A 25,767-nucleotide genomic window follows, 5' to 3' on the forward strand; every position below is an offset into this window, starting at 1 on the left:
CCGCTGTCCTGCAGCCTCCCTCCCGTCTGGAGCCAGCCCAGCTCCCCGGAGCTCCCCTCTAGCACTAGCTCTCCAGGACACACAGCCCCCACCACTTGGCCTCCCTGTGTCCCTGCTGCCTGGCTCCAGGCCCGGCAGAGCCTCGTGTGCTCCGAGATCACGCGGGCGTGTGGAGAGCAGCTGTGGTTTGGCCAGAGGCTGTAGCAATCTGAAGGCTGCGGAGCATTCCAGGAGCCGGCCACAGGCCCACACCCTCGTGGTGCGGCACGGCTGCCGCCTGCAGCTCCATCCATTGCACGGACAAAGGGAGCCCTGTTCTGCACAGACAGCTCCTGACGCTCAGCAGCCAGACCCACCCAAGGCCCAGAGCAGGTCACGGTGCTGCCCCTGGGCGTCACTAACCGGGGAGCACTCGGAGCCGCATGGGCCATGCTGGGGGTGTACTGCACCCCCCTGGAGCCAGGCTTCCTGCCTGCCCGGGGCCCCCACACAACTGCAGCCCTCCCTGGGCCAGGAGCCACCTGCCCGGGGGCTCTCCGGGGCAGGCTCACGCCCCAGTAGCTGCATGAGAACGGCCAGACTGCGTCAGAGCAGTGTCCTGGCAGCCAACAGGGGCCGGAGCCCGGTGCCCCGGGGGAGCGAACAGAACAGGGAATCACCAAGTGACCCACCCCAGAACGGCGCCATGACTCGCTAGCCCTGCAGCCACGCAGCTGGCTCCGGCCCTCCCAGGGGGACGCGGTGGCCCCAGGCCGGAGCCCCTGCCCAGGCACACCAGCGCCAAGCCCCAGTGAGTGGGATAAGATTTATTCCTGCTCCACCCCTCCGTGGCCCACGGCGGAGGGGAGTCGGCGTCTACACGAAATCACCATCGTTCTACGGCGCCGCCCGCCCAGCCCCGTGGAGCCCAGCAGGAGCCAGTGAGAGGCAGCGGCCTGAGCACACCGGGCAGCATGCGCCAGGGCCTGCAGAGGTGACACGGCACTAGCCAGGCTGTGCGTGCCACCCTGCGCCTACGGGCCTGGCTTAGGAGACCCCCCAAGGCTGGGGGTTCCCTGCTGGCTTTGGTCCCAGGCTGCTCAGGGAACAGAGCACCTCCCCCCCCACGCAGTGAGGAACCCCCGTCCCCCTGCTGCAGTGTGTCGCCCCAGCCCGGGCCCACCCATGGCAGGCAGCAGCCATGCAGACCTGCAGAGGGCCAGGCAGCTGCTTGCCCCTTGTCCTGCCAAGATAAACTCCCTGGGCTGAGGCCGACCAGCTCCTGTGCTGGAGAAGAGGCTGCTGGGAGTGAACCATGGGGCTGGCGGGGCATCCGGGATCCACCCTGAAGGCGGGGCACAGACCCCAGCTCTGGGGCACAGGCTGCAATGGCTGGGGTCAGAGACCAGCCCCTCCCCGGGCTCCCCCTGCTAAGTGTTGGCTCTGCAGTGAGCAGGGGCAGGATTCCCTGGGGGCTACCACAGCACAGAGGGTATCGAACGCAGGGCAGCCCAGCCGCAGGCTGGCAGGTCCCCGCCCGCCAGATGCCCAGGTGCTGGGGGGACCGCGGGCCGGAGCAGGGCCGCCCAGGGTTAACGTGTACTGAGAGCACTGGGCGGGGGCGGGGGCAGCTGTGCAGCGAGTGGAACGGCGCTGGAGAAGGGCGCCCAGCGGCTCCATCCAGTCAGCAGCCATTGCTGTGGGAGGGGGACCCCATGGAGCCTAGTCCTGCGCCACAGGGGCCCCCAGCTCTGACATTCGGACAGTGGCAGCAGCGCCAGCGAAGGGCCCCCCCACCCCAGCCCCAGTTCAGTGCGTCCTAAACTCTGCCGGAGAAGCACGAGTGCAGCAGCTGCCAGCCCCAGGGAACCAGGCCGCAAGGCAGGGTTGCTACCCCTCTCCCCAAGCAGCAGGGCTGGGCAGGCCTCCTGGCGCCTGGTCCGTACGGTAGTGTGACCGGCCCACAGGCCTGCTCCGAGCAGCAGGGGAGAGCAAAGGCTCCCAGCTGGCCTGGGGCACCACGGGCTTCTCCTCTGAAGCATCAGCTACTGGCCAGGAGCCGCGGGACGAGCCGGCCCAGCGCTCTGACCCTCTACAGCAATTCTTAGGTCCCGAAGGCAGAGGCCAGCTGATGCCAGTTCCAGCCGGGCAGAGCCGCCCCGGGGCCGCTGTGTCCTGCCCCGCTCATGCCCCGCAGCTGTCGGTACAGTCCTGCCCGCTCCGGAAGAGGTGATAGATGCTGACGAGGGGGAACATGGCCAGGGCGCCCACCAGGGAGCCCGCCTGGATGACCGCTCCACACCACACCAGCGCTGCGTGGCCGGCCTCGTGCAGCAGGCTGCCGATCACCACCTTGAGGTAGGAGAAGAGGCCCAGGAACAGGATCCAGGACAGCACCTGTCGGGGAGAGACGGGACCTCAGCACCTCGCCAGCCACGGGGGTCAACCACAGCGACCCAAGGGAACCCACGGGTGGCGACGGGCAGGACCAACAGAGCCATCCCCGCCTCGTGGGCCAGAACCCCTGAGCAAACAGGCCTGGGGGCCGGCTGAGAACCCGGGGGCACTCGCCAGCCCCTGGGGATCCCGGGCATTGCCTGGACCCCCCGACACTTCGCCAGCCCTGTGAGCCTGGTATCAGCGGGGCCAGCTCCAGGCACCCGCGAGGGAAGCAGGTGCTTGGGGCGGCACGTCCCTCAGTCCCTCTCTGAGCTGCCGCTGAAGAGAGAGGGAGCGAGGGGCCCACCGCCGCCGAACGGAGCAGCACCACTGAGCTGCTGCCGATCGGCTTTATCTTCTTTTCTTTCCTTCGCTTCGCCGCTTGGGGCGGCAGAAAAGCTGGAGCCGGCCCCATATCAGACACCTGGGGACCGAACCCCGAGGAGCAGCCCAGGGCAGGAGGGGCAGAACCGGGAGCCATGGGAGGAGACCGGAGGGAAGCCCCGGCAGGTAGAGGCTGACTGGTCGGTGCCCCAGAGATCAGCCCCTGGAGCAAAGCTGCAGCCCACCAGCAGGGGACGCTCTGACGGCTCCTTTGCAGCCAGGTGCAGCGGCCCCCAGAGAGACCGGGGCCCGGACTCCACCCTACTCACCACCAGGGCGACTCCTGCGGCACTGCCCAGCAGGGGAGGGCAGGGGCTGAGCACGGCCAGCACCATCAGATAGGCCGCAAAGACGCCTCCCAGCACAGAGATGACGCCCAAGCCCACCACTGACCTGGGGGGAGAGAAGGCAAACGAGGGTCAGTCGCGGGCCGGGGGGGCGAGTGGGGGCAGGAGCACGGCCCTGCTGTCTGAGCAGCACCGGAGGCGTTAGACTGGGGGCGCGAAGTGCTGTGCTCTTGGGGTGCCAGGGAGAGCTCGGAGCAAGGCTTGGGTGAGCCGAGAGAGGGACTCCCACGCTAAGGCCCCTCTTGATTTAGTAACATGCTGGGGGGGGGCGGTTACGTTAGTTTGTGCAGTTGGGCTCAAAGCAGAGCTCTGCAGGGGAGGGATTGAGCTCAGTCCGTTCCCATCGCTGCCGTGTCTACACTGAAGCGGGGCAGGGGTGTAGCTGTACCTGACATGGGGGGAGGGGGGGGGAGAGAACACTCGCCCGGCTGGAACAATTCACACCTCCCCAAGCTGGTCAGGCTGCAGCATCTCCATGGGACCTCCTCCTTCAGCTGAGAACACCTCACATCACACCTCCCTAAGCCTGCTCCGAGAAGAGCCTCTCCCCCAGTGGCTAGGCCAGATTTCCAGCTGGGTGGACGGGCGGGGTGGGGGGCTCGGAGCCCTGGGGGCGTGTGGGGAGGGGGCTCGGAGCACTGGGGGTGTGTGGGAGGGGGCTCGAGCTCTGGGGGCGTGTGGAGGGGGCCTGGAGCAGAGGAGACGTACGGGGACAGGAGCTCGGAGCAGTGGGGGTGTGTGGGGAGGGGGCTCAGAGCAGAGGAGACGTGCGTGGACGGGGCTCGGAGCAGTGGGGCGTGTGGGGAGGGGGCTCGGAGCAGAGAAGACGACGGGGAGGGGGCTCGGAGCAGTGGGGACATACGGGGAGGGGGCTCGGAGCAGAGGAGACATACGGGGAGGGGGGCTCGGAGCAGTGGAGGCGTGTGGGGAGGGGGGCTCGTAGCAGAGAAGATGTACGTGGAGGGGGGCTCGGAGCAGTGGGGGCATGAGGGGAGGGGGGCTCGGAGCAGGGGAGACGTACGGGGAGGGGGGCTCGGAGTAGTGGGGGCGTGTGGGGAGGGGGGCTCGGAGCAGCAGTAGGAGAGTCTGAGCGGCAAGGGGGTGTTGGACCAATGCAGGGGAAAGTGGGGTGAAAGGAGGGGCAGAGCTGTGCAATTGGGGCTGTCCCCCCACCCCCAGCCAGTGAACACGTAGCGTTTATATGTCCCCAGCCGTGTAGTATCTGAGCCCCTCGAACCTTCCCAGCGTTTCTGCTCACCGCAGCCAGGGGAGGCGTGAAGTGGGGACCGGCGATGCAGAGAGACGAAGGAACGTGCCCGAGGTCGCCCATCGTGTCTGTGGCGGAGCAGGGAACTGAACTCAGCTCTCCCAAGTCCCAGGCTCTAACCGCTGGGCCAGCCTTGCTCTCAGCCCCCTTTCCATAAACATCCCCTGACTCCCCCGGGCCCCTGCCGATCAGTCTGAGCTGCCCCCACCCCCTCCCCCTCCGGCGGCTGGCGGGCCTGGGGAGCCTGGCAAGCCGAGGCACCAGGCAGCTCGGGGCGGGAGGCGGGGACCTGGTCTCGGTTTTACAAACGTTTCACGTGCACAAGCCCTGGACCCGGCTTGGCTGCTCACTAGGGACATCACTGGGAATGACCCAGATACGTGCCGGGCACCCAGCTCCGACCACAGAGCCACCATGCAGCTGTGAACCGCAGCTCCCCTTGCTGGCCCACCCCCTCCCCCCAGCTGCACCAGTGCCCCTCAGGCAGGGGGTGTCAGACGGTGCTGAAGCGCGCTCTGGGGCAAGGGTGAAGAGGGGGGTAGGGAGCAGGCTGGGACATGTGGAGGTTCAACAAGGACAAGTGCAGAGTCCTGCACTTAGGACGGCAGAATCCCAGGCACTGCTACAGACTAGGGACCGAGTGGCTGGGCAGCAGTTCTGCAGAAAAGGACCTAGGGGTTACGGTGGACGAGAAGCTGGATAGGAGTCAGCAGTGTGCCCTGTTGCCAAGAAGGGATTTTGGGCTGCATTAGTAGGGGCATTTCCAGCAGATCGAGGGACGTGATCATTCCCCTCTACTCAGCACTGGTGAGGCCTCATCTGGAGCACTGGGTCCAGTTTTGGGCCCCACACTACAAGAAGAATGTGGAAAAATGGGAAAGAGTCCAGCAGAGGGCAATAAAAATGATGAGGGGGCTGGGGCACATGACTTATGAGGAGAGGCTGAGGGAACTGGGATTGTTTAGTCTGCAGAAGAGAAGAATGAGGGGGGATTTGATAGCTGCTTTCAACTACCTGAAGGGGGTTCCAAAGAGGATGGAGCTCGGCAGTTCTCAGCGGTGGCAGATGACAGAACAAGGAGCAATGGTCTCAAGTTGCAGTGGGGGAGGTCTAGGTTGGACATTAGGAAAAACTATTTCCCTAGGAGGGTGGTGAAGCCCTGGAATGGGTTCCCTAGGGAGGTGGTGGAATCTCCTTCCTTAGAGGTTTTTAAGGTCAGGCTTGACAAAGCCTTGGCTGGGATGATTTAGTTGGGTTTGGTCCTGCTTTGAGCAGGGGGTGGGACTAGCTGAGCTCCTGAGGTCCCTTCCAACCCTGCAATTCTGATTCTCTGTGCCCGGCCCTACCTGCAGAGCACAAACATGGCGACGAAGCAGGCCACGGGGTTGGCGATGTTGCTGAGCACCACGGAGAGGTGGTAGGCCGTGCTCCCGTAGGGCAGGCAGGAGTAGCTCTGCACCGAGGGCAGCACGCCGTTGGTCAGCGCGTTGGAGACGCCCAGCAGCACCAGCAGGTAGATGTTCCGGCCTGTCCAGAAGGAGGCGGGCTGGGCTGGGGGGTGGGCGCCCTTGGCGATCTCCGTGGCGCTGTCCGACGTGGGGGTGCCGTCCTGCAGCGGGAAGGACTCCTCCGTCTCCACGCTGCCCTTGGAAGCGCTCTCCTGGCAGGCGGCGGCGCTGCTGGTGCGGCGGCGCTGCAGGATCAGCCCCAGGAAGGCGAGTGCCGAGACAGCGAGCATGGCGGACATCAGCCAGAAGTAGGTGTCCGCGGGGAAGTTCTCCTGCAGGTAGTGGGGCTGGGAGCCGTTGCCGGAGGTGGCGTTGCGGCACTCCAGCTTGCCCACCCCTTGGGCCAGCGCCAGCACGCAGGGGAAGAGGGCACTCAGGCCCTGGCCCACGAAGAAGGTGCGGATGAACGGCTGGGGGAAGCGGTACATGAAGGGCAGGAAGGTGACGTTGGAGGTGCAGCAGACCAAGGCCAGGAGGAAGGCCAGGAGCAGGAAGGCCAGGCTGTGGGGCTCCCCCGCCACTGTCGCCGTCCGGTGCCAGAAGAGAGCCAGGAAGAGGGCCGCCACCACGCCCAGCACCTGGATGGCATGGATGACCCAGTGCTCCTTCAGCCGCCCTGGCGCCAGCTTGTGGGCCAGGGTGACGGCGATGGGGCCCACGTTCCCCAGGGCGATGAGGACCGAGAGGTAGGCAGGGAGATTCCAGCCTGCAGGGGGAGAGACACAGCGCTAGTGACACTGACGTCCCGAGCCCTTCGCCCTGCAGGGCAGCCGGAGCCTCGGTGCGCCAGGCACCCCAGGGCCCAGCCCCGAGCCCTGCAATTCTGTGCCCTTCTAGTGCAGGCGACCAGAGCCGACCAGCCCGTGCCCCCCTTGCCGGAGAGGGAAGCAGAGGCTGCAGACTTCAGGGCAGCACCCCGAAGGGGCCAGTGCCTGGGTTTCGTGTCGTCCCGGCTCTGGTTGGGGGGGGAGACAAAGTCAGGGCTCCCATGGGGGTGCTGCAGCCTTCCGGGGACCGGCCAAGCCCCAGCCAGCCCGGGCTGCAGGCTGCTAGTGGCAGGGGCCAGGCGAGGGCATGCGTGTGGGGGGTTGCAGGGGGGGAATCCAGCTGCAAGGCAGGGAGGCTCAGGCACACACTCCCTTGGCACAGCCGGGTAACACCGCCAGCCCCTGGCAGCGCTTAGCTGGGAACACTGTGTGCCCGCAGCCGGTGCAGAGGCAGCCTTCAGGTGGGCGGCCTTGGCACAACGGCGAGACAGCGACAAGTAGGGAACCAGCCTCCAGCACCCTCAATAGCCCCCCAGGGGAAGCACAGCAGCCTGCCCGCAGCCCCAGGACGCTGCCTGTGCAGAGCGTGGGGCTGGCCTGCCAGCCTCCCGCCCCAGGGCTCCCGCGCCATGGCCCGAGGACACTTGCGGGTGACCTGCGGGGGGCTCTGTGTGACAGAGCCGTGGGGGACCCCCACAGAGGAGGAGAGTGGAGGCGCCACGGGGAGCAGGGGAAGGGGAGAAGAGGGCCCCCAGGAGGCTGGGTAGCGTGTGCGCGGGGGACCAAATGTGAGCATGACGGGGGGGAGGTGGCTGGCATGTGCGTGCAGAGTGGCAGAGAAGGGCAGACAGGAGGGGAGTTGAACCAGGAACAAAAGGAGCCTAAGAAACAGGCTGAGGGCGGCTCTCCGCGGGGAAGGCCAGGCAGCACCTGCTGGCTCCCAGCACAGAGAGCGGGAGAACCCAGCCCTCCCCCAGGCAGGGCTCCGCTCCGACACCCGGGGACTCCACAGCTTCTTCACTAGGCCGCCCAGCAGCCCGGGAGCAGAACAAAGCTCCCTTGGGGCCTGCGTTCCCGGCTCCTACGGCAACCCGGAGCCCGGAGCCCCGGCGGCAACCCGGAGCCCGGAGCCCCGGCGGCAGCCCGGAGCCCGGAGCCCCGGCGGCAACCCGGAGCCCAGAGCCCAGAGCCCCGGCGGCAACCCGGAGCCCGGAGCCCAGAGCCCCGGCGGCAACCCGGAGCCCGGAGCCCCGGCGGCAGCCCGGAGCCCGGAGGCAGCTGCCCGCGTTCACGCCAGCAGCGTCCTTGCTGCCTCCCGCCCCACCAAGGACCCGCCAATGACTCTTCCTTCGCCCTGGGCCGTGAAACCTGCTGGAAGCCGGGAGCTTGTCCCTTCCTGCCTTTGTTCTCCGCCCGCGCGGCTGGAACGGAACGTGCTGTTTGTTGCCTGGGGCTTTGGGCTGCAGCCTGAGCAGCCTTGTGCTCAGCCAGCACAACACGTGCTGCACGCGTCCAGGGCAGCACGTCTCTGCGCAGCCAGCACCGGGCACCGGCCCCCTCTGAGTCCAGGGCACCGCCGGGGCCAGAGCCAGCAGGGTTCCAGCTGCTCTTCCGGTGCCTTGCTCGGGCGGGGTGGCAGCAGCTGGGTCAGTCACGAGCTGCAGGAGCGTGCCCAGCTTTGGCTCCCATTCTGATCCTTCGTGGCCTGGGCGCTCGGAGCCACGCAGGCTAACGCAGCATTCGGAGGCCGTACGCCGCTGGGGAGGGGCTGAGAACCCCCCACCCCCCGGAGGCCTCACGCCGCTGGGGAGGGGCTGAGAACCCCCCACCCCCCGGAGGCCTCACGCCGCTGGGGAGGGGCTGAGAACCCCCCACCCCCCGGAGGCCTCACGCCGCTGGGGAGGGGCTGAGAACCCCCCACCCCCCCCGGAGGCCTCACGCCGCCAGGGAGGGGCTGAGACCCCCCCCCCCCCCGGAGGCCTCACACCGCTGGGGAGGGGCTGAGAACCCCCCACACCCCCGAGGCCTCACGCCGCTTGGGAGGGGCTAAGTGAGACCCCCACCCCCGGAGGCCTCCCACCGCTGGGGAGGGGCTAAGTGAGACCCCCCCACCCCCCGGAGGCCTCACGCTGCTGGGGAGGGGCTGCGAACCCCCCACCCCCCCGAGGCCGCACGCCGCGGGGGCGGGGCGGAGAACCCCCCCCCCCCCAGAGGCCTCACGCCGCTGGGGAGGGGCTGAGAACCCCCCCCCCCCCCGGGGCCGCACGCCGCCAGGGAGGGGCTGAGAACCCCACCCCGGAGGCCTCATACCGCTGGGGAGGGGCTGAGAACCCCACCCCCGGAGGCCTCACGCCGCTGGGAGGGGCTATGAGACCCCACCCCGGAGGCCTCACGCTGCTGGGAGGGGCTGAGAACCCCCCACCCCCCAGAGGCCTCACGCCGCGGGGGAGGGGCTGAGACCCCCCCACCCCCCGGAGGCCTCACGCCGCCCGGGAGGGGCTGAGAACCCCCCACCCCCCGGAGGCCTCACGCCGCCAGGGAGGGGCTGAGAACCCCCCACCCCCCGGAGGCCTCACGCCGCCGGGGAGGGGCTCAGTGAGACCCCCCCACCCCCCAGAGGCCTCACGCCGCTGGGGAGGGGCTGAGAACCCCCCGCCCCCCAGAGGCCTCACGCCGCCGGGGAGGGGCTGAGCGAGACCCCCACCCCGGAGGCCTCACGCCGCTGGGGAGGGGCTGAGTGAGACCCCGCCCCGGAGGCCTCACGCCGCCGGGGAGGGGCTGAGTGAGACCCCGCCCCGGGAGGCCTCACGCCGCCGGGGAGGGGCTGAGTGAGACCCCCCCCACCCCCCAGAGGCCTCAAGCCGCTGGGGAGGGGCTGAGAACCCCACCCCCAGAGGCCTCAAGCCGCTGGGGAGGGGCTGAGTGAGACCCCCCCCACCCCCCAGAGGCCTGACGCCGCCGGGGAGGGGCTGAGCGAGACCCCCTCGTTGCTGAGCCCGGGACTAGCAGGTTCGCATGTTTCCCTAGGACGGGGATTGTCTGAGCCCCACCCGCCCCCTTTCATGATCACAGGGACGTTGCCGTGTAACTACAGCAACTCCCCATTCAACACTCTCCTCCGCTCCGCTGGCTCCGGGCGCTGGGCAGCCGGAAGGGAAGACGAATGGCACAGCAGAAGGCAAGACACCTGACCACCCACTGGGCTGCTCCTATGTGCCAGGTGAAGCCAGGGGCATCACCCTGCCGGGCCCACAGGCTCCGCTCTATTGCCATCCATCAGTGCCTCACCTTCTGGAAGCCACTTCACCACCACGGGGAGCTCCACCCACAAGGAGTTCACGGAGACCCAGGAGCCCATTCCGAAAAGGGCCACCAGCACGTGAGTGAGCACGGCCTGGCCCATCACGGAGGCAGCCATCCTCTCACCCTGGCAACAGAGAAGAGAACAAGGTCCGGTTCAGCTAATCCCCTGGTGAACAGCGCCAGCTCTGAGGGGATTCCAGACGGGGTCCCTGGCTCCCGGGGCAGGCGTGCTGCAGCACAGAGGGCTCAGAGCCAGGGAGAACCTGGCATAGGAGTCAGCAGAGCCCCCTCCCAGCGACGGACATGCACAGAGCTGGGCCGGCTTCCTACACACAGCCCCACCCGTCTAGCCTGCCTCACGCCTCTCCCAGGGGCTCAGTCCGTATGACTGGCAGGGGAGGTCAATCTCCATGGCCCAGCCAGTCCCGTCTGCAAGGGCCTAACAGCAAAGAGCTGGTCACGGTGGCAATCTCAGGTCTGAGCATTTGGCCACTAGGAACAGGGCACGACCAGTGAGTCAGGGTCTGTCTGTGACTAAGGGGGAAGATTCTGCATCTCCCTCAATTGATTCCTATGAGGCAGCAGGGGTTGTCTCCACCCCACCCGTGTTCCCTCCCGCTGGGCAGCTGGTAAGCAGAGGGGTGGGGAGAACAGGGGGTTTGTACCTGGGGTTACCTGATAGGCTGGTGGATCCAAAACCGAATCGCTCCCAACAGCCCGAGCTATGCCAGGCGAAGAGCAAGGAGGAGTCCAGAGCCGCCGGAGCAGGGATCCCCACAACCAGCCATCGCTGAAAGAGACAACATCCTTCACCAGAGCGCCGACTGCTGGGTGTGCTGGGGCTGGAACTGTCCTACCAGGGCCCAGCGCCGAACTCCAGCGGCCAGGGCCTGAGCAGGGGCGGTGCTGTGGGACGATGCACGGAGCGCGCACGTCCGAACGCTCCCATTCAACCTCTCAGCACAGTTGTAAGCCAGTGAGCTGAATGCAACAAGCCAATGGTCAATTTCTATTCGCGCTGTCAGAGCCCGGGCAGAGCTGCAGGCAGGCTCCAGGGGTGCTGACAGCTGGGCAAGGCCCTCAGGAGTGGGGCAGCCACAGGGCTGTGGGGCACTGGCAGAGCTGTCTTCATACCCTCTATTCATACTTTCAACCCAGGCTCCAGAGCAGCTGTGGGACCCACTCCCTGCACCTTTCTGTGCCCTGTGTCAGTTCTGACCAGACCCGCTGTGGGGCAGAGCCCTGGGTCCCCCAGTAGCACACGGACTGACCACCCCACACATGCTAAATCACAGCCAGAGCACCAGGGTAGGAGGTGGCGAGTCCTGCTATGGAGCAGGTAGCTGGGGAGGCTGATTGATTAGACCCACTGGACGGCCAGGGTGAGTCTGGACTTTACGCAGATCTCAGCGGTGGGGAGATCCCCCCATACAACACTAAGAGTGGCCTGGCCCATCCCCCATGGCCCAGCGGGGGCCAGAGCCCATGTGCTCACCCCTGGGCCGGTGGGGAACCTCAGACAGCTCTGCAGTGACTCCTCCGGCTGACCAGGAATGATGCCCACGGGTTCCCTGTCCAGCCCTCACTGGCTAATAGGAGAGGGCACCCAGCGTAGGCCTGGCAGAGAGAGACTGGGCCCGGTTGGCACTGAGCGGCGTCCTGCCCGTGCTAGCAGTTACAGGGCCCTGAAGGGGGGTGACAGGCCGCTGCAGTTGAGGTGAGAGGAGATGGAGGCAGACTGAGGACTCCAGCTCAGGGGAAGTGACCCCAGCAGCCCCCCCGGGGCGGAAATGGACAGCGGGGGGGGGGGGAGGGGAGAATCAGAGGATGCCAGAGCTCTGGGCAATGAGAGTCCTGAGCAGAGGCAGAGATGAGCTGTGTGTAGGGAGGCTCCCCAGCAAGGCAGAGCGACCGGAGGTGGAGCTATGGGCGTGCGATGGGCGTAGCTATGGGCGTGCGATCGGCGTAGCTATGGGCGTGCGATGGGCGTAGCTATGGGCGTGCGATGGGCGTAGCTATGGGCGTAGCTATGGGCGTGCGATCGGCGTAGCTATGGGCGTGCGATCGGCGTAGCTATGGGCGTGCGATCGGCGTAGCTATGGGCGTAGCGATCGGCGTAGCTATGGGCGTAGCGATCGGCGTAGCGATCAGCGTAGCTATGGGCGTAGCGATCGGCGTAGCTATGGGCGTAGCTATGGGCGTAGCTATGGGCGTAGGACTAGGAGCTCAGGCTGAGAGACCCAGTGCCCATGACTGGGACACGGGAGCTGGAGCAGTGAGAAGATAAAGGAACCTGCTGAGCCTTGTTCTTCCCAAGCCCCTGGAGAAAGGGGCTCGGCAGCCTCCAGCCGTATCACAGCTACAGCGTTAGCGCCCCACGCTGGGAGAGGCTGGGGAGTAAAGGGACCACTGCAAACCCCGTCCATTGCCAAGGAGCAGAATGCGAGGGCCATCAAGTACGGCGGGGACACAGCGCAGCAGGGGCCCAGCGGCGCCCAGAGCTTGGCCTGGATTCCTACGTAACAGTATAGCCCACTGGATGCCCCACACCCTCGTAGTGACCTTACCCGCCCCCCAACCACCTCCCTGCCACCACCCGTCCCAGATCTAGCCCCCTAGCCACCCTCCTCCCCACTGACCCTCGCCTGTCCTCACCCTGCTCCATACCCACATCAGCTCAGCGGCAGGCTGGGACGGAACACACCCTGTATTCACACCCTACACACCCCATAATCCTCTGTGGGCAAAACAGGCCTTGTCAGGTAGCATCTGAAAACTGATAACTCGCTGGTCAATAACATCCCGGCAGAACGTGGGTAGCAACATTACATGTAAAGTTACAAATCCCGTCACAATGACATTGGGGGCACATGTTCAAAACCACGTAGCCCCGACTGGGCAGGTCCTAAGCAACCGGACGTGTGTTCATCTCAATTTATATCCGAGTTGTGACCAGGAGCCTCAGAGAGCGAGAGGGGGAAAGCAGGAGACAAGGAAAATCTGCGTTTCAGCAAACAAAGGTGAGAAGAAACAGCTTCAGCACCAGGCACCACATGGCCTCCTTCGCCCCTCGAATGAACTTGAACTGGGGGTAACTCTCAGGAAAATGCAGTTCAAGGATGAGTGAACTGTAAAGTGAGGGGCAAAGCCACGCCCAGCTCTCTCTCCCTGTCCATCGCTCTGTTCCACCAAAGGCAACAGCCGGCAAAAGGAACAGTCTGTGGACTTTGGAAGCAGACCCTGGCCTCCAAGTCTGGTCAGCAATCGACTGAAAACATGCAGTATGGGACTTCCCCGGGACCCACGGCTAGTTTGAAAGCGTTTCATCTTTCTCTCGGTTGTAAGAATTTCCGACTCTAATGCCTTATGCTGGTACTCACTCAAAATCTCCCTCTTTGTAAACAAACAAACTTGTTTCATCCTTTAATTAAAACGAACCCAGCGTTGTGAATTGGTTGACAATTCATTTACAGGAGCAGACTGTTGTATGCTGAGGAGGGGGCTGGACAGTGCAGAACAACCTTTGTGTGCGCGTTTGGGGGGGGTTAATCCAGGACTGGGATCACCCTGCAGCTTGTAACCAAGGCTCCTGGCAGCCAGAGTGTGGCTGATGTTTGCTGACAGGCTGCGGGGGTCAGAGCTGCTGGCCCAGGGCCGCAGCTACACACACACAAACACACACTCAGGGTGTGACCTGCGTGCTGGCAGGCTGTTTGTGAGGAGCCCAGGTTGGGCGCTACAGCAGCAAAGCACTGGGAGGCACCCCAGGTTGCAGGGCAAGTGGTGACACAGCCCCTCACTGCTCCAGATTGCAACCTGGCATGTCCTACGGGCTCCTCATCCTCACAGCCAGCCTGATGCTGCCTCCTCTAACCCCTGCAGGGTGTTAATCGCAGGGGGCCCAAGGCAAGTCACTGAAGTGTTACTGGAGCAGGAGTCCTGTTTCCACCCCTGGGAGGCCCTCCCGGCAGTCGCCCTGGGGCAGCTGGCACAGAACGGGCATTTCAGACGTCAGGATGGTGGATCCCTTTGGAATCCGGCGATTAAAAAGAGCCTCCTGCTCAACTGCACTGATACAGAATGGGGGTGGGGAGCAACTGGCTGTTCAAGAGTGGGGAAGTCAAAAACGCAGAGCTGCCCCGGAAATCAACACAGCCCAGCAAGTCTCAGGAATTCAGGTTCTGCCAACCTCCCTGCTCTGCCTCCTGAAAAGCTTGTCAGGGCACGGAACATGCTGAGCACCAGGTGCTGGAATAAGAGCATCTAGCACCTCGACAACCCTCGCACTGCTCCTTCCCCGCAGGCAGCATGCGCCGTGCCCATTGTGCAATGGGGCCTGGAGGAAGTTGTGCAATGGGAGTTTCTGAGCGGACAGAGATCCATCCGCTCCCAGTTTAACACGACAGCTGCCAACATCAGCCCTGGTTACAGAGCTATCAGCAGCTTTCAGATCCAGTCCCAGCACTGATCTCCCTGCCCTCCTGCCGCAAGAAGCTGTGAGTCTGCTCCACAGACCACCTGCCACTAGTGTCCCTGTGTAACTCCAGGGGCTCAGATTATAGGAGAAAGAAGAAGGCTGAACACGCCAGTTCTCATTCATCCTAGTGTTAAATTACCCCATCGTACCTTTGGCCTTTCTCGGGCTTCTCTGCAGCCTCAGGAGATGCTTCCTTACGGTTGGGAGGCAGCCAGACAGCTCGTAAGATGAGACTCCAGCACCACTCAAGGTCCCCAACACCTCCTGAGTTCCCTCCCGGCAAGTCCTGGAAATGCAGAGCCCAGCAGCATGAGACACCATCTCTGGCAGCACAAGTGGCCCTCCCCATGGCCACACTCACACCTACCTGGAGCTGAGCCTCTCACACACCTTAGGGTCCTTGGTGAATTTCATGTACCCGCAGTCACTCCCTCCTCTAAATAATTCACCCAGCCATGGGACAGCCCAGGGCCCCGCACCCAAACAAGTCACCCACTATTAACCTCTATCCAAACAGGCCAGCTGCTGCTCACCACGGCTCCCTTTCGCCCCAGCGGCCAACACACCACAAGGCTCCCCTCCTACCAGGGGTTACTCATTTCCCGGACAGCTTTTTATGGAGACGCCTTATCAAAAGTGTTGTGAAATCCCCACCCAGCACCCAATGGCTCCTCTTATCTGCTAATTTATTGGCTTCTTCTGAGAAGCCCAGCCAGCCGGTCAGAGCTGCCTGATTGAGGACTGAGCTGGCTGGGCCCGGACCAGTGACCCCCACCCCGACCACACTCCTTATGGCCGGGGTTATATGCCGGTGGATCTCAGCCAGGGGTAGGTGCACCCCGGGGGTACTGAGAGGTCTTGCGCGGGTCCATCAGCTCATCTGGAGATTTGCCTGGTTTTACAACAGGCTCCAGAAAAAGCACTAGACTGAGACCTCGCACCAGGACCGTGCACGCGGACACGCACGTGCGACGGGTGCTGTAGGTGAGACGGAGGCGCTAGGAACGAGAACAGAAGCTGGTGCTCAGCACTGGCCTGGCTGCGGCCCTGCCGGTGGTGTCTGGTTGTGGAAGCGAGCAGCTCTGCGGGGAGGTGAAACCCGGGGGCGGGGCAGACAAATCCGCGTCCTGCAAGGGGGGCAGGAGCCTGGAAAGGTCCCAGCAGCTGCCCCGGCCCACGCCTGGCCGGGCTCTGGCTACGCGAGACTGGGGCCCCGGGGGCCTTCCCAGCCCCCCCCCGGGGCAGGACTCACCCCGGGCCGGGCTCCGCCCCCGCCGGGAGCTCCGCAGCCCCCCGGGATGCCTAGGCCTGGAGAGCGGCTCCCCCCGGCCGAGCCTCGGGCACAGCTCCGGGCCGCGAGCGCTGCGGGGCTCCGGGCACGTCCCCCGCTGCCCCGCCCCCTTCCCCCGTTCCCCTCCCCGCCGTCCCCAGCCCCCGCATTTCCCCATCCCAGCCCCGCTCTCTCACTCGCACGCGGCTCCACTCTCCTTCCCGCTTCCGCGAGTGGGGGGTGGCCCCGCCCCGGAAGTGACGGATCCGGGATGGCGCCGCAACATCCGGTCTCGCGGGCCCCTGACTGAGGAGCCGGCGGCGCACGCGGGGATCCCGGTCAGCAGCGCGCGCGCCCCCGCCCCTTCCCACAATCCTCAGCGCGGGACCCCGGGTTGCCCCACAGAACCCTGCCCCGCCCTCCCCCCACCCGAGTCCCCGCCCCGCCCCCCTCGGAGCTGCCCGGCTGCAGATTCACCCGCGCGTCTCGGCCTGCGCCTCCCCCGCTGCCGCTGCCGCAGCTCTGCCCCTGGGCCGGGCCCCGCAGGCGGCTCCCGGCCCCCCAGCGCCGGCCCCCGGCTAGAGCGGGGCAGGGAGCGCCCCCCCCCCGCCCCCAGGGCCAGGCCGGGTCCCGGAGTGTCACCCAGCGGCCCGCTCCCGGGGGGCCAGGGCGAGAAGCCCTGAAGAGCGGCCCGTGTCTCCAGGGGCGCGGACAGGAGCCCCTCGGGCGCCGTGTGGAGGAAGCGGGACGTTGGGGCCTTGTAGGTCAGGAGGCAGCAGGGCGGTGGCTGGTGGGAACAGCAATAACTTATCCCCGCCAGTCTCCCCGTGCGCTGGGTCGGGCGCCCCCTTTGCGGTGGGTGAGAGTCTTGCCCTAGGTCAGGCTGGGTCCAGCCTCTCACTGGGGAGGGTTCTCTGGCCTGCGCCATGCAAGAGTTCAGACTAGATGGTCAGAACGGTCCCTTCTGGCCATAAAATCCACTAATCGTCATTCCCAATTTACAGCTGGGGAAACTGAGTCGCGGAGAGGCGATGTGTGTCACCTGGGGTCGAACATCACCGTCAGAGCCGGGAACAGACCACAGATCCCGGCACTTGGAGCGCCACGCCCTGTCCACAGGGGACCACGCGGAGGCTGGAACCAGTGAATGAGATCCAGCTTTTGTCCTTGGCCTGTGTTGGTTTTCACTTAGCTGCCGGGCTGCCTCGGTAGGAACATGCGGAAAGACCCGAACGCTCCTAGCAGGGGTTGTCACCTGTCTTTTTTGCCGGAAATGTGCTGCCAGATTGTCTCTGTCGATTAACCCAGCCTATAGGGGCTACTATGGAAGAGCCCAGGACAGCAGAGAACTTGAGAGAGGCTGGGGCCTCTTCAGAACTGTCCGGCACAGGGCAGAAGGCTTCCAAGAAGCAGAGCACCAAGGCAGGTGGGAGACCGAGACCAGGGGATGCCAGCAAGGCCTCTAAAAAGAAGGCAGCTTTCAAGGCCCCCAGGAGAGTGGCCCCGGACTACTTTGTTCATGAGACGGACAATGACATGCTGCTGATCATTGCCAACATCGGCGACGGGCAAGACCGCCCTCCCAGGAAAGTAGCAAAGAGAAAGCACCAAGCGCCAGCAAAGAAGCAGCCGCTGCAGCGCGTCCAAAGGACTGGCGTGGCAGGAGGGAGAAAGAGAGAGAAAGGAGGGGCTCCTGCTGCCCAGGAGCCTGTGCCTGGGGGCCGGGCTGAGGAAAGCGGGGGAGCTGCTGGGGCCTCCTGGGGAGAGCGCCTCCCAGTAGAAATCCTGGTGCGGATCTTCCAGTCTTTGGTGGCATCCGAGGGGGCTGTGCCCTTGCTCTGCAGGTGTGTGGAGGTCCTGGGAAGTGGGTTAGCGGGGACCAGGCAGTCAGCACGGCACAGTCACTCAGTGCTTACGGGAACAAGCTCACTGGCTTCCTTCTCTGTTTGGGCTAATAGTCCATCCTTGCTTCCTGCTTTGCTGGGGTCAGAGGGAATGGGGGGCCGGGGTGATGAGAGGAAGGCTGGGCCAGTGGTTAGGGCACTAGCTTGGGACTTTGGTTCCATTCAGATGATCACAATGGTCCCTTCCGGCCTTGGAAGCTATGAATTCCTTGCTCTGTCACAGACTTTCTGGGTGACCTCGTGTCACGGGCTCACAGACTGTGCCCACTCTTGGCCCCATGCGGTCCGTGGGGGGGGGGGGGGGCCTTTCAGTGCGACAGCCCTTCGCGGGGGTCCACTCTCTCTCGGGGTCAGGCCCCTTCATCTCCCAGAGCCGCACCGCTCTGAGCCTTAGCACGTCTGTTTCTCGCTGTGGGCCCCCTCAGGGAGTCCACACGCTCTGGACCCCCACCCCGGGCCTCCACCCCCCAAGGGGTCGATGCCCCCTGCTCTCTAGCCCGGAGTGACTCTCAGCCAGCACAAAACAGGAGGGTTTATTGAGTGTTGAACCCAGCACAGGAAACTCTCAGGGCCTCAGGCCTGGCCTCCCTCAGCCCAGCACATCCCAGTCCCCCTGCAGCCAGGGGGGCTCTACCTGCTCCCCCTCTCCATCCCCGAGCCCCCCTGCTTCCCAGCGGGGCCTCCGATATCCCCGGCCCCAAGCCCCCTCTGTCCATTGGCTTCTCTCCAGGGAAACAGGGTTGTAAACAGGCAGGCCTGGGTCTCCTCTCCTCTCAGCCCCCCTCTGGCTGGAACCGGCTGGTCAGGTCACCGGGGTCTCCCCGCAGCCCATTGTCCTTCCACTGGCCAGAACCGGCTGCGACGCCTGAGCTGGGCCTCCGGGTCACCAGTCGCTGGGGTCTCCATCCTCCAGGCCATCAGCCGCGGTCCCGAGTTCCCTCTCCAGTTCCCTGTACCAACAAACTCCCTCTCCCCTCACCTCGTTCAACCAGTGACACCCGGGGACACTGAGTCCCACCCCCTCCGCATGCAACCCACTGGGAAAACCAAGGAAACCCCCCCCCCCTTCGTCACACCTCGGGTAAGTCACTTAGGGCCACCTTTGTAAAAATCTTGAAATCAATGGGAGTCAGGTACTAGATGCCTTTGAAAATCCCACTAGGCACCTAAATACCTTTAAAAATCTGGCCCTTTGTCCCTCTCTGCCTAAGTTCCCTTTCTCTCCAGAGGGGACAATAGCTGTGCCCTGCCTCCCAGGGCCGTTTGTGAGGGTAAATGGCTAAACCCATTGAAGAGCGTGCAACGGCGATGGGGCCCGTCGGGTGTATTCCTTTAGATAGAATCAAGGGGCCCAGAGACTCAGAGGTGGTGACAAGACACGGTACCTGTCCAACATTAAATCGTGTTGGACGAGGTTCGGGGTTTGGTACGCAGAGACCTCAGCCGGCATAGTCCCCTGGCAAGCACCCCATTAAACAGCCTTTTCACCCTTAGTAAAGACACAGAAAAGAAGGGAGGGGGCTAAACAGTGAAAGCATTTGAAATGTCAGCTCTCCCTTGTTCCCTTTCCCTTTAGCTGGAGCGAGTTTTTAGACCCAACCCCCCTTAGACACTCGTCTGCTGTTAAAGGCGGCAGCAATAACTGTCCGTGGGGGAAAGCAAAGACGTTAGCAGAGACGGGCTGGCGCTGGCATTGTGGCTGATGTTAACGTCCAATCCCGTTCCCTAAAAGACACAACAAGCCAAATACACCCAAGAGGGAAGGAAAAAAGAGCAGCAAAGATGCAGCTCCTGTCTCTGGTGCTGACTCTCCCTTGCAGACTCCCTGCTGGAGAAACACAGACCCGTCCACAGTCTGATCAGCCGCTCTGAGACCTGGCAAACTCGTACCAGCCTCAGGCTGGGTCTCGGCACAGGCTCACAGCAGTGTGGCGGAATGAGCCGTCTTGTCCAGCTAAGCCAGAGAGAGAAGGCAGAAGGAGAGGGATAGGAAAGAAAAGAAATAAGATGGGGAAGGAAAAGGACAGGTTAGATTGGGGGGAGGGGAGTGCCTCACATCCCAGGTGGTATTCAGGATTCAGCCAGTGCTGGTAGAGGTGATGGTGCCATCTGGGTCCCTCTCTCTGGCCCACTCCGGTCAGGACATCTGTCAGGATTAGGATGAAGAAGGCACAGTGGTGTCACGCTGGGTCCCAGGAGATGGTGTGGGTGGCAGCCGTGATGATGAAGGTTGCTCCTTCCCCATCACTCAGTCAGACGGTGTTCCCGTCCCGTCCTTTCTGGCAGCCACTGCTGTGATTGCTGCCTTTTCACACCCTTCCACATCCACGTTTGTTGTGAGATAATCATTCACTCACTTTTCACAGTTGAGCTCACAATGAGGGTAACTTTCTAGGCTCGGGTATCACAACACACGTTAGTACCTAAGATGGACAGAGGGTAAGGAGGGAGGTGACGTGGTGGGATCGCAGGGTTATCCTCTCTGATTCCAGATCCAAGCCGGTCCCTTCACTCATCGCAAGCTGGCTGTAACGGCTGGCACTGCAAACTGACCCTCCTGGCTCTGCAGGCCGAGCTAGATGCTCTCTGCCTCTGACAGTGTCGCTACCGATGCAGGTTCTGCAGCAGGGAGCCAGCTGCCAGTTCTGCTGGGGTTGGGGCAGGCAGAATCAAATGCCTCTCAGGATTGCCTGGCTGCATTGGCCCTGCATGCTGCCCTGGCCCACTGTAATGAATGCTCAGTAGAGCCGATCTTCGAGACGTACCAGGAGCTGGGCAGTTGAGTACAAAGGGGGCACTTTGCTGACCCACAGCCTGATGCCTAGAGTGGTGGGATTCTTACCAGAATAGTCCAGGCACCCTGGCATCGTGTGGCAGCTCACTGGCGTGGCTTTGAACTCGTTTTGTAAAGCAGTACTCCAGGAAGAGAAGACAGGTGGCCACGAGGGCTCTTCTCCCAGAGCTTAGAAACCCCTCCCTTGACAATGTCTCTAAGGTATTTCCGAGGCTCCGGTCGTTTTATCAGCATATCAGGGTCCCACCTGGTGGGCTAACCAGAGCAGTAGTGAGGTAGCCCAAGGCCTCAGGGGGTCAGCCTGCAGCCCCTGCGTTATGGGTCTCTAGTAGCCCCAGGGGAATCTTGCATTGACATTCTGCAAAGGGGCCTTGTGCCCCCGGCCTCTGGGCACTTGAACCAATCTAAGGATGAGATTTGTCCTGGTAAATAGTGGTAAGTGTGGATTTCAGCGTGCACACCACACACCGAGGAGAAGGTATTCCCAGCGCTAATAGCCAGCATGTACAGATGGGCAAAGGAAGAGAAATGCTGCTTGTGTGTAAAGCGTGTTGTCATGCTGGTGCTAAGGGAGCTGGAGCAGAGGTGCCATGTAGGTAGCTTTAACTTTTACTCTCAACTGCTACTTTCGTTAAATAATTGTCTGTGCTCAACCCCCGCCCCCCATCATTTCACACATCTGTGAAAACGTAAATTGGTAAAAGTCTAAAAAAAGGCTTAAAAATAAACAGAATCAGAGAACGGAAGGACTGGCAGGGACCTCGAGGGGTCAGATAGTCCCGCCCCCTGCACTCCCGGCAGGACTAAGTATTAGCTCGACCATTGATATTATGTGTGAGAATTAAAAAGAATAAAAAGTGACTTCTGCCAAGCCGAAATATAAACCTCCCAGAGCAGGGCCTGGCTGATAAGTTCAACCAACCCCCAACCCTGTCATCTGGGTCCCCAGAACCCCGCTGTGAACCAACCGCCTGAGAAGGACCTGGGACCAAAGTCAGTCCTGGGGCAAGCGCTTGCAGCTCCCTACTGAAGTCACCAGGTGTTGCTGCCACCTACTCCATGGCTGACTTTGCCCTTGGCCTTGAGGGACATCACCATTGCGCGCTGGCACTCAACGAGGAGGAGGAATGGCTGGAGTGTGCTCCTCAGTGGAGATGGCCAGTGGTACCTGTAGGTCAGTCTCGGGCACCTCAGTGCCATGGACAGCTGGCCCTGTAATGTGCAAGGTCTGAAAGCCCAGGAGCAAGGCCTTGAAGAGGGCCTGGTGGATAATGGGTGGCCAGTGACACTCACGGAGTGTGTGCATCACCGACTCTCAATGGGCAGAGGCCCCGGAGCCCGCACGTGGCCTGTTCTGCAACCACTCCACCCTGAGGGGCATTTCCAGGGGGGCTCCCAGCAATGCTCCTTGCTGTATTGGGTCACACACTCGGGCAGAAGGGCTGTGGAAAGGGGTCTGACCCACCTGAAAAGCTCTGCCTGACCATTAGCTGGGCTCTCACCTGCTGGCGGTGGGCCCCTGGGGCCTGCTGTGCTGAGATGGCTCTGCTCCCACCTCCGCTACGTGTCTAACCTGGCGTGTGCCATGGCAGTGACGGGTGTCTCCATCCCCAGGGTGGCCCGTGTGTGCCGGCTGTGGTACGGGGCAGCCTCCAATCCCGTGCTGTGGCAGAAGGTGTCAATCGGCTTCTGCTGGGTGGAGCCTGGCAAAAAGCAGCCTCCCCAGACCGAGAGGAGAATCCTCAGCACGATGGAGTGGCTGGTCCCGAACAGGTGGGTGCTGCGTTAGAGATGGGGGGTGTCCGAGCCCCCGTGCATGACATGCCTTGGCCCTCCCCCGCATTCCTTCCCACTCCAGCTCCCCTTAGGGGCTGGACGCTGTGCTGCCCCTCCCCCCCCCCCTTATACCGGGGCCAGCTCGGCAGCCACATTAACTCTGTTTCCTCCATGCAGGTTTTCACTTCTCCGGGACTTTGCTCTTTGTCACTGGAAGAGCCACGTGCCCGTTGTCCTGCAGGTGAGAGGGGAGGGGTCAGTTTGGCGTGATATTCTGCCATCCTTTGGTGGCTGCTCTCCACAGGCAATGCCCCTCTGCCCTGGGACACCGGCCGGCCCACTCTGATCCCTGGTTTTGGATGGATGTAGCCATAGCTCTGAGAACAGGAGGCTTTCTGCGACTAAGAGCCAGTGGCACAAAGTTCTGTCCTTTTCACGCAAAGGACATCCAGCCCTTGGGCTCCGAGTCTGGGGCCGTCTGCTGTCAGTCACGCAGCCCCTGTCAGCCTGGAAGAACTGAGATCAGAATCGTCTTCCTCGCAGGGAATTTAATTGGAGCGAGGTGGCGAACGTGAATCCCCCAGCCTGCGTGTAGCCTGCCTTTTACAGGGTCTGCTCATGGGATGGCAGGGCCGGCTGGCTCACCGCCCTCTCTCGTTACAGGCCCTTGCGGAGTCCTGCCCCCTTCTCCTGTCCCTCAAGCTGACCTACTGCAGTGGAGTGACCACCAAGTCCCTGAGCGTACTGGCCGAACGCTGCCCCCGGCTGGAAAGCTTAAACCTGCAGAATTCCCAGGTAGGGGCGTGTGAGGGTCTGCTGAGCTGAGGGGGAGACGGGGTCAGTTTAGGCCAGGGAGCCCCTGAGGCCCTGCCAGAAATACAAGGGTGCCGTCCTGGGGGCGATGCTGCAGCCACATCACTATTGCTGCCTGCTGGGGGGGTGAGTCCAGGAGGCCCATCCTGCCCAGCCCCCCAGGGGAGCACTGTGTGCCCTGCCAGAGAGGAGCCCTCTGCCAGCCCTCTGGTCCCCTAGGGACGTGAGCACACGGAGCTACAGCCAATCAAACCCAGCGCGCCTGCTCCGAGACTCAACGCCATCGCATGGGACAGCGCTCAGCCCCCTCCCAGACATGCCGGACAAGCCCCTTACCCCGTCCCGGTATTGCTCGCCCCGACGGGGGCTTCCTGATCTGATGTAGCCAACAGCTGTGTACAGCAGTGGAGCTTTTCCTGTGGCTAATTAGCCAGCCCCTCCTCAGATGGCTTTGAGGGCGGTGCATGACGTCTGGCTGCCACGTGCTGGGTGGTAACCCCTCGCTGGGTGGCCTCCTCTGGTTTGTTCCCAGGTTGACTCCTCAGCTGTGGTGAGCTTTCTGGAGGCTGCTGGCTCTCGGATCCGGCAGCTCTGGCTGACATACAGCAGCCGAATGAATGCCATCATCGCCACGCTCTCGGTAAGCCTGGCAAAGGCCGCTGGGGGAGAGGCTGGCCTTGCCCGAGGGTTCCCTGTTGGAGCTGGACTGCACCACACGCACGTGGGCTGGGACAGTTTCAACAGAGGCTTATGAGTCCCATGAAGCTGCTTCCGCTGAGACTGGCAGGGGTTGAACTGGGAGTGCTGCTTCCCCAGGCTCTGCCCACAAGCTGGGCGCTCCCCATTCCTGACTCTGAAATGAGATGCCACTGAGTCAGTGTCAGATTTCCATTGTAATCATTCCTCTTCCTGGCAGCTCTGCTAAGCTGTGAAATGGTTAGCATCTCACATTGCTCATTAGGTTTCAGAGTTAACACTCCATTGTGATGAACAGGGCAGATCGTACCGCTCAGGGCTACTGTTCCAGGCTGTCTGCGGATGTCACTGCATCAGTTACACCTGGGTCACATTGGGAAGGTTCAGCAAGGCGGGTGGGCGTGGGGCCTGACCGATCAGCAGGGAGTGCCTCATTCTCTAAACCTGTCGCCCCTCTGCAGAGCGGTTGCTGCCTTGGGCTGCGGCTTCTGGAGGTGAACACGGAGATCAAGCAGAGCAGCCAGCACCTCCAGCTCTCAGTAGAACAGCTGCAGGCGGCCTGCCAGCAGCTGCAGGTATCCGTGAGCTCTCCTTCCTTCCTTCCTCTCACGCGCCTTCTCTGATCTTCCTCTCTGCCCTTCCCCTACCCTGGTAACCCTTTGCTGCCCTGCAGCTCCAATGCTAGCTTATTCCTTCCCCGCTGGGTGGTTCCTTGGACACATGGCAGTTCTGGTTTCACAGGCTTCCCGGAAGCTCGGGTCGGTTCATTCTCCTGCCCCTTCCCTGTTCGGTCTGCACCCCCACTGCATTGGCAGCTTGTGTGGTCACCCATGGCTCCAAATGGCGCTCGGTTCAATGCAGCGCGCTTGCCCAGTGTGCCCCTGCAGCCAGGAGAGGTCTCCTGACACCCGAGGGCATCCCCTGCCGCTGGGGGCTTTCTCTCTCTGGAGAGGGTGGCAAGCCTTGGATGAGGGGCTCGCAGGCATTCACAGCCAGCAGCTGCTTTTCAGCAGGTGATGCCTGCGTGTCCTGGCATTGCTTTATGGCCGTGCATTGCCTTGCCTTCTCCCACGCTGCCCCCTGCTGGTGGGAGACCTCCCAAACCCAAGGTACCAGGCGCCCCTTCACATCCCTCCTAGAGACTTGCTTCCTCCCTAGACTCTCGCCCGTGTCCGGGGCTCTGGCCACCCCAGCAGCGTGTGCCAGTGAGGTCAGGTCTGTAGCTCACCTCTCCTCCAGTTTCCCTGGGCATCTCGACAGACGCAGCTCAGAGGACTGTGGTGCACAGTGCCCAGGGTGCTGTGCCCAGCGCTGTCCTGGCCCATGTGATCAGGGTGGATCCGGAGGCAGTTCTGCTGATATTGTTGCATGGCAAAGCCCTCGTTAATGCTGCTGGGGCACCCCAAGCTTTGTGACACTGAGAGCTGCATCGGCACCTTGCACCTGCCTTCCCAGTGCACATCCAGGGCCTGGTTCGTTTCCAGAAGGCCCTGAGCAGCCTGGCTGTCTCGGGTCGCCTCTCCCACTGTGCCCATTGCAGCTGGGAAGCTCTTGCCATCTGCCTCCTTCTGGGACAGGACTTCAGGGTGTCCTCAGGGGACCCCCTTCCTGCCTGCTGCTTGAGCCTGTCGAAGCCACTTCTAGGACGCAGTGCAGGATCTGTTTGTTCCCTCTGTCTTCTGATGTGCCCCTGGGGCAGGGTGCCTGTCATCCCACGGGAGGAGGTAGGGTTGATCTGCACTGGCTGTTTTAATCCTCCTGTGCCCTCCTATCCCCATGCTGGGCACGGTGGAATCGAGGCAGCTATTGGCCAAGGGTACTGCTGTTCCCAGCATGCAGTGCGTTTGGCTGCATTGCATGCTGGGATTTGTAGTTTCTCTGGGCTGCACTGTAGAGCATCAGGAGCTGCACCTGGTCAATGTTTGCTGCCTACTCTTTAAAGCAGCCCTGAGTGGAGCAGGCCAGGGGTTGTTCCTGCCCATAGGCACAAACTTTCCCCGGTGCTGGTGAGTGCTTGCGCCCCCCTGGCCCCGCCCCGACTAC

At 63.2% G+C, this 25,767-nt stretch overlaps 2 protein-coding genes across 9 annotated transcripts in view; one reads left to right on the plus strand and one right to left on the minus strand.

Annotated features, from left to right (window-relative positions):
- Window positions 1–16,036, minus strand: SLC52A2 (solute carrier family 52 member 2). 2 transcript variants are annotated; one of them, XM_039524171.1, is made up of 7 exons: window positions 15,939–16,036; window positions 14,621–14,757; window positions 10,670–10,784; window positions 9,980–10,118; window positions 5,763–6,630; window positions 3,072–3,195; window positions 1–2,376 (listed from the first exon to the last, which is right to left on the minus strand). In XM_039524171.1, exons 4-7 carry the CDS (start codon window positions 10,107–10,109, stop codon window positions 2,164–2,166), a joined length of 1,335 nt encoding a protein of 444 aa, XP_039380105.1. In that variant the 5' UTR covers window positions 10,110–10,118; window positions 10,670–10,784; window positions 14,621–14,757; window positions 15,939–16,036; the 3' UTR covers window positions 1–2,163. The 2 variants fall into 2 exon arrangements, with proteins under 2 accessions (XP_039380105.1, XP_039380104.1); XM_039524170.1 differs by lacking the exon at window positions 15,939–16,036 and adding an exon at window positions 14,839–15,684.
- The window catches only part of FBXL6 (F-box and leucine rich repeat protein 6), a 14,192-nt gene continuing 3,647 nt past the window's right edge, over window positions 15,223–25,767 (plus strand). The window contains exons 1-7 of one of the 7 annotated variants that reach the window (XM_039524167.1): window positions 15,223–15,299; window positions 16,746–17,585; window positions 22,054–22,212; window positions 22,393–22,456; window positions 22,879–23,010; window positions 23,561–23,668; window positions 24,186–24,299. In XM_039524167.1, the coding sequence (XP_039380101.1) occupies window positions 17,065–17,585; window positions 22,054–22,212; window positions 22,393–22,456; window positions 22,879–23,010; window positions 23,561–23,668; window positions 24,186–24,299 (1,098 nt within the window). In that variant the 5' untranslated portion in view covers window positions 15,223–15,299; window positions 16,746–17,064. Of the gene's footprint in view, window positions 15,300–15,529; window positions 15,564–15,978; window positions 16,080–16,234; window positions 16,597–16,745; window positions 17,586–22,053; window positions 22,213–22,392; window positions 22,457–22,878; window positions 23,011–23,560; window positions 23,669–24,185; window positions 24,300–25,767 lie in introns of those variants that run through there. The other 6 variants (XM_039524168.1, XM_039524164.1, XM_039524165.1 and 3 more) reach the window with 6 other exon arrangements.

The sequence above is a fragment of the Mauremys reevesii genome, linkage group 2, assembly GCF_016161935.1.
Source record: "Mauremys reevesii isolate NIE-2019 linkage group 2, ASM1616193v1, whole genome shotgun sequence".
Classification (NCBI taxonomy): Eukaryota; Metazoa; Chordata; order Testudines; family Geoemydidae; genus Mauremys; species Mauremys reevesii.

Coding starts and splice junctions, on each gene's coding strand:
- SLC52A2 (XM_039524171.1), bottom strand. CDS start 10,109: ATGGCTGCCTCCGTGATGGGCCAGGCCGTGCTCACTCACGTGCTGGTG. Junction 6,631..9,979: donor GGTGAAGTGGCTTCCAGAAG/GTGAGGCACTGA, acceptor CTCCCCCTGCAG/GCTGGAATCTCCCTGCCTAC. Junction 2,377..3,071: donor CCGCAGGAGTCGCCCTGGTG/GTGAGTAGGGTG, acceptor TCTCCCCGACAG/GTGCTGTCCTGGATCCTGTT.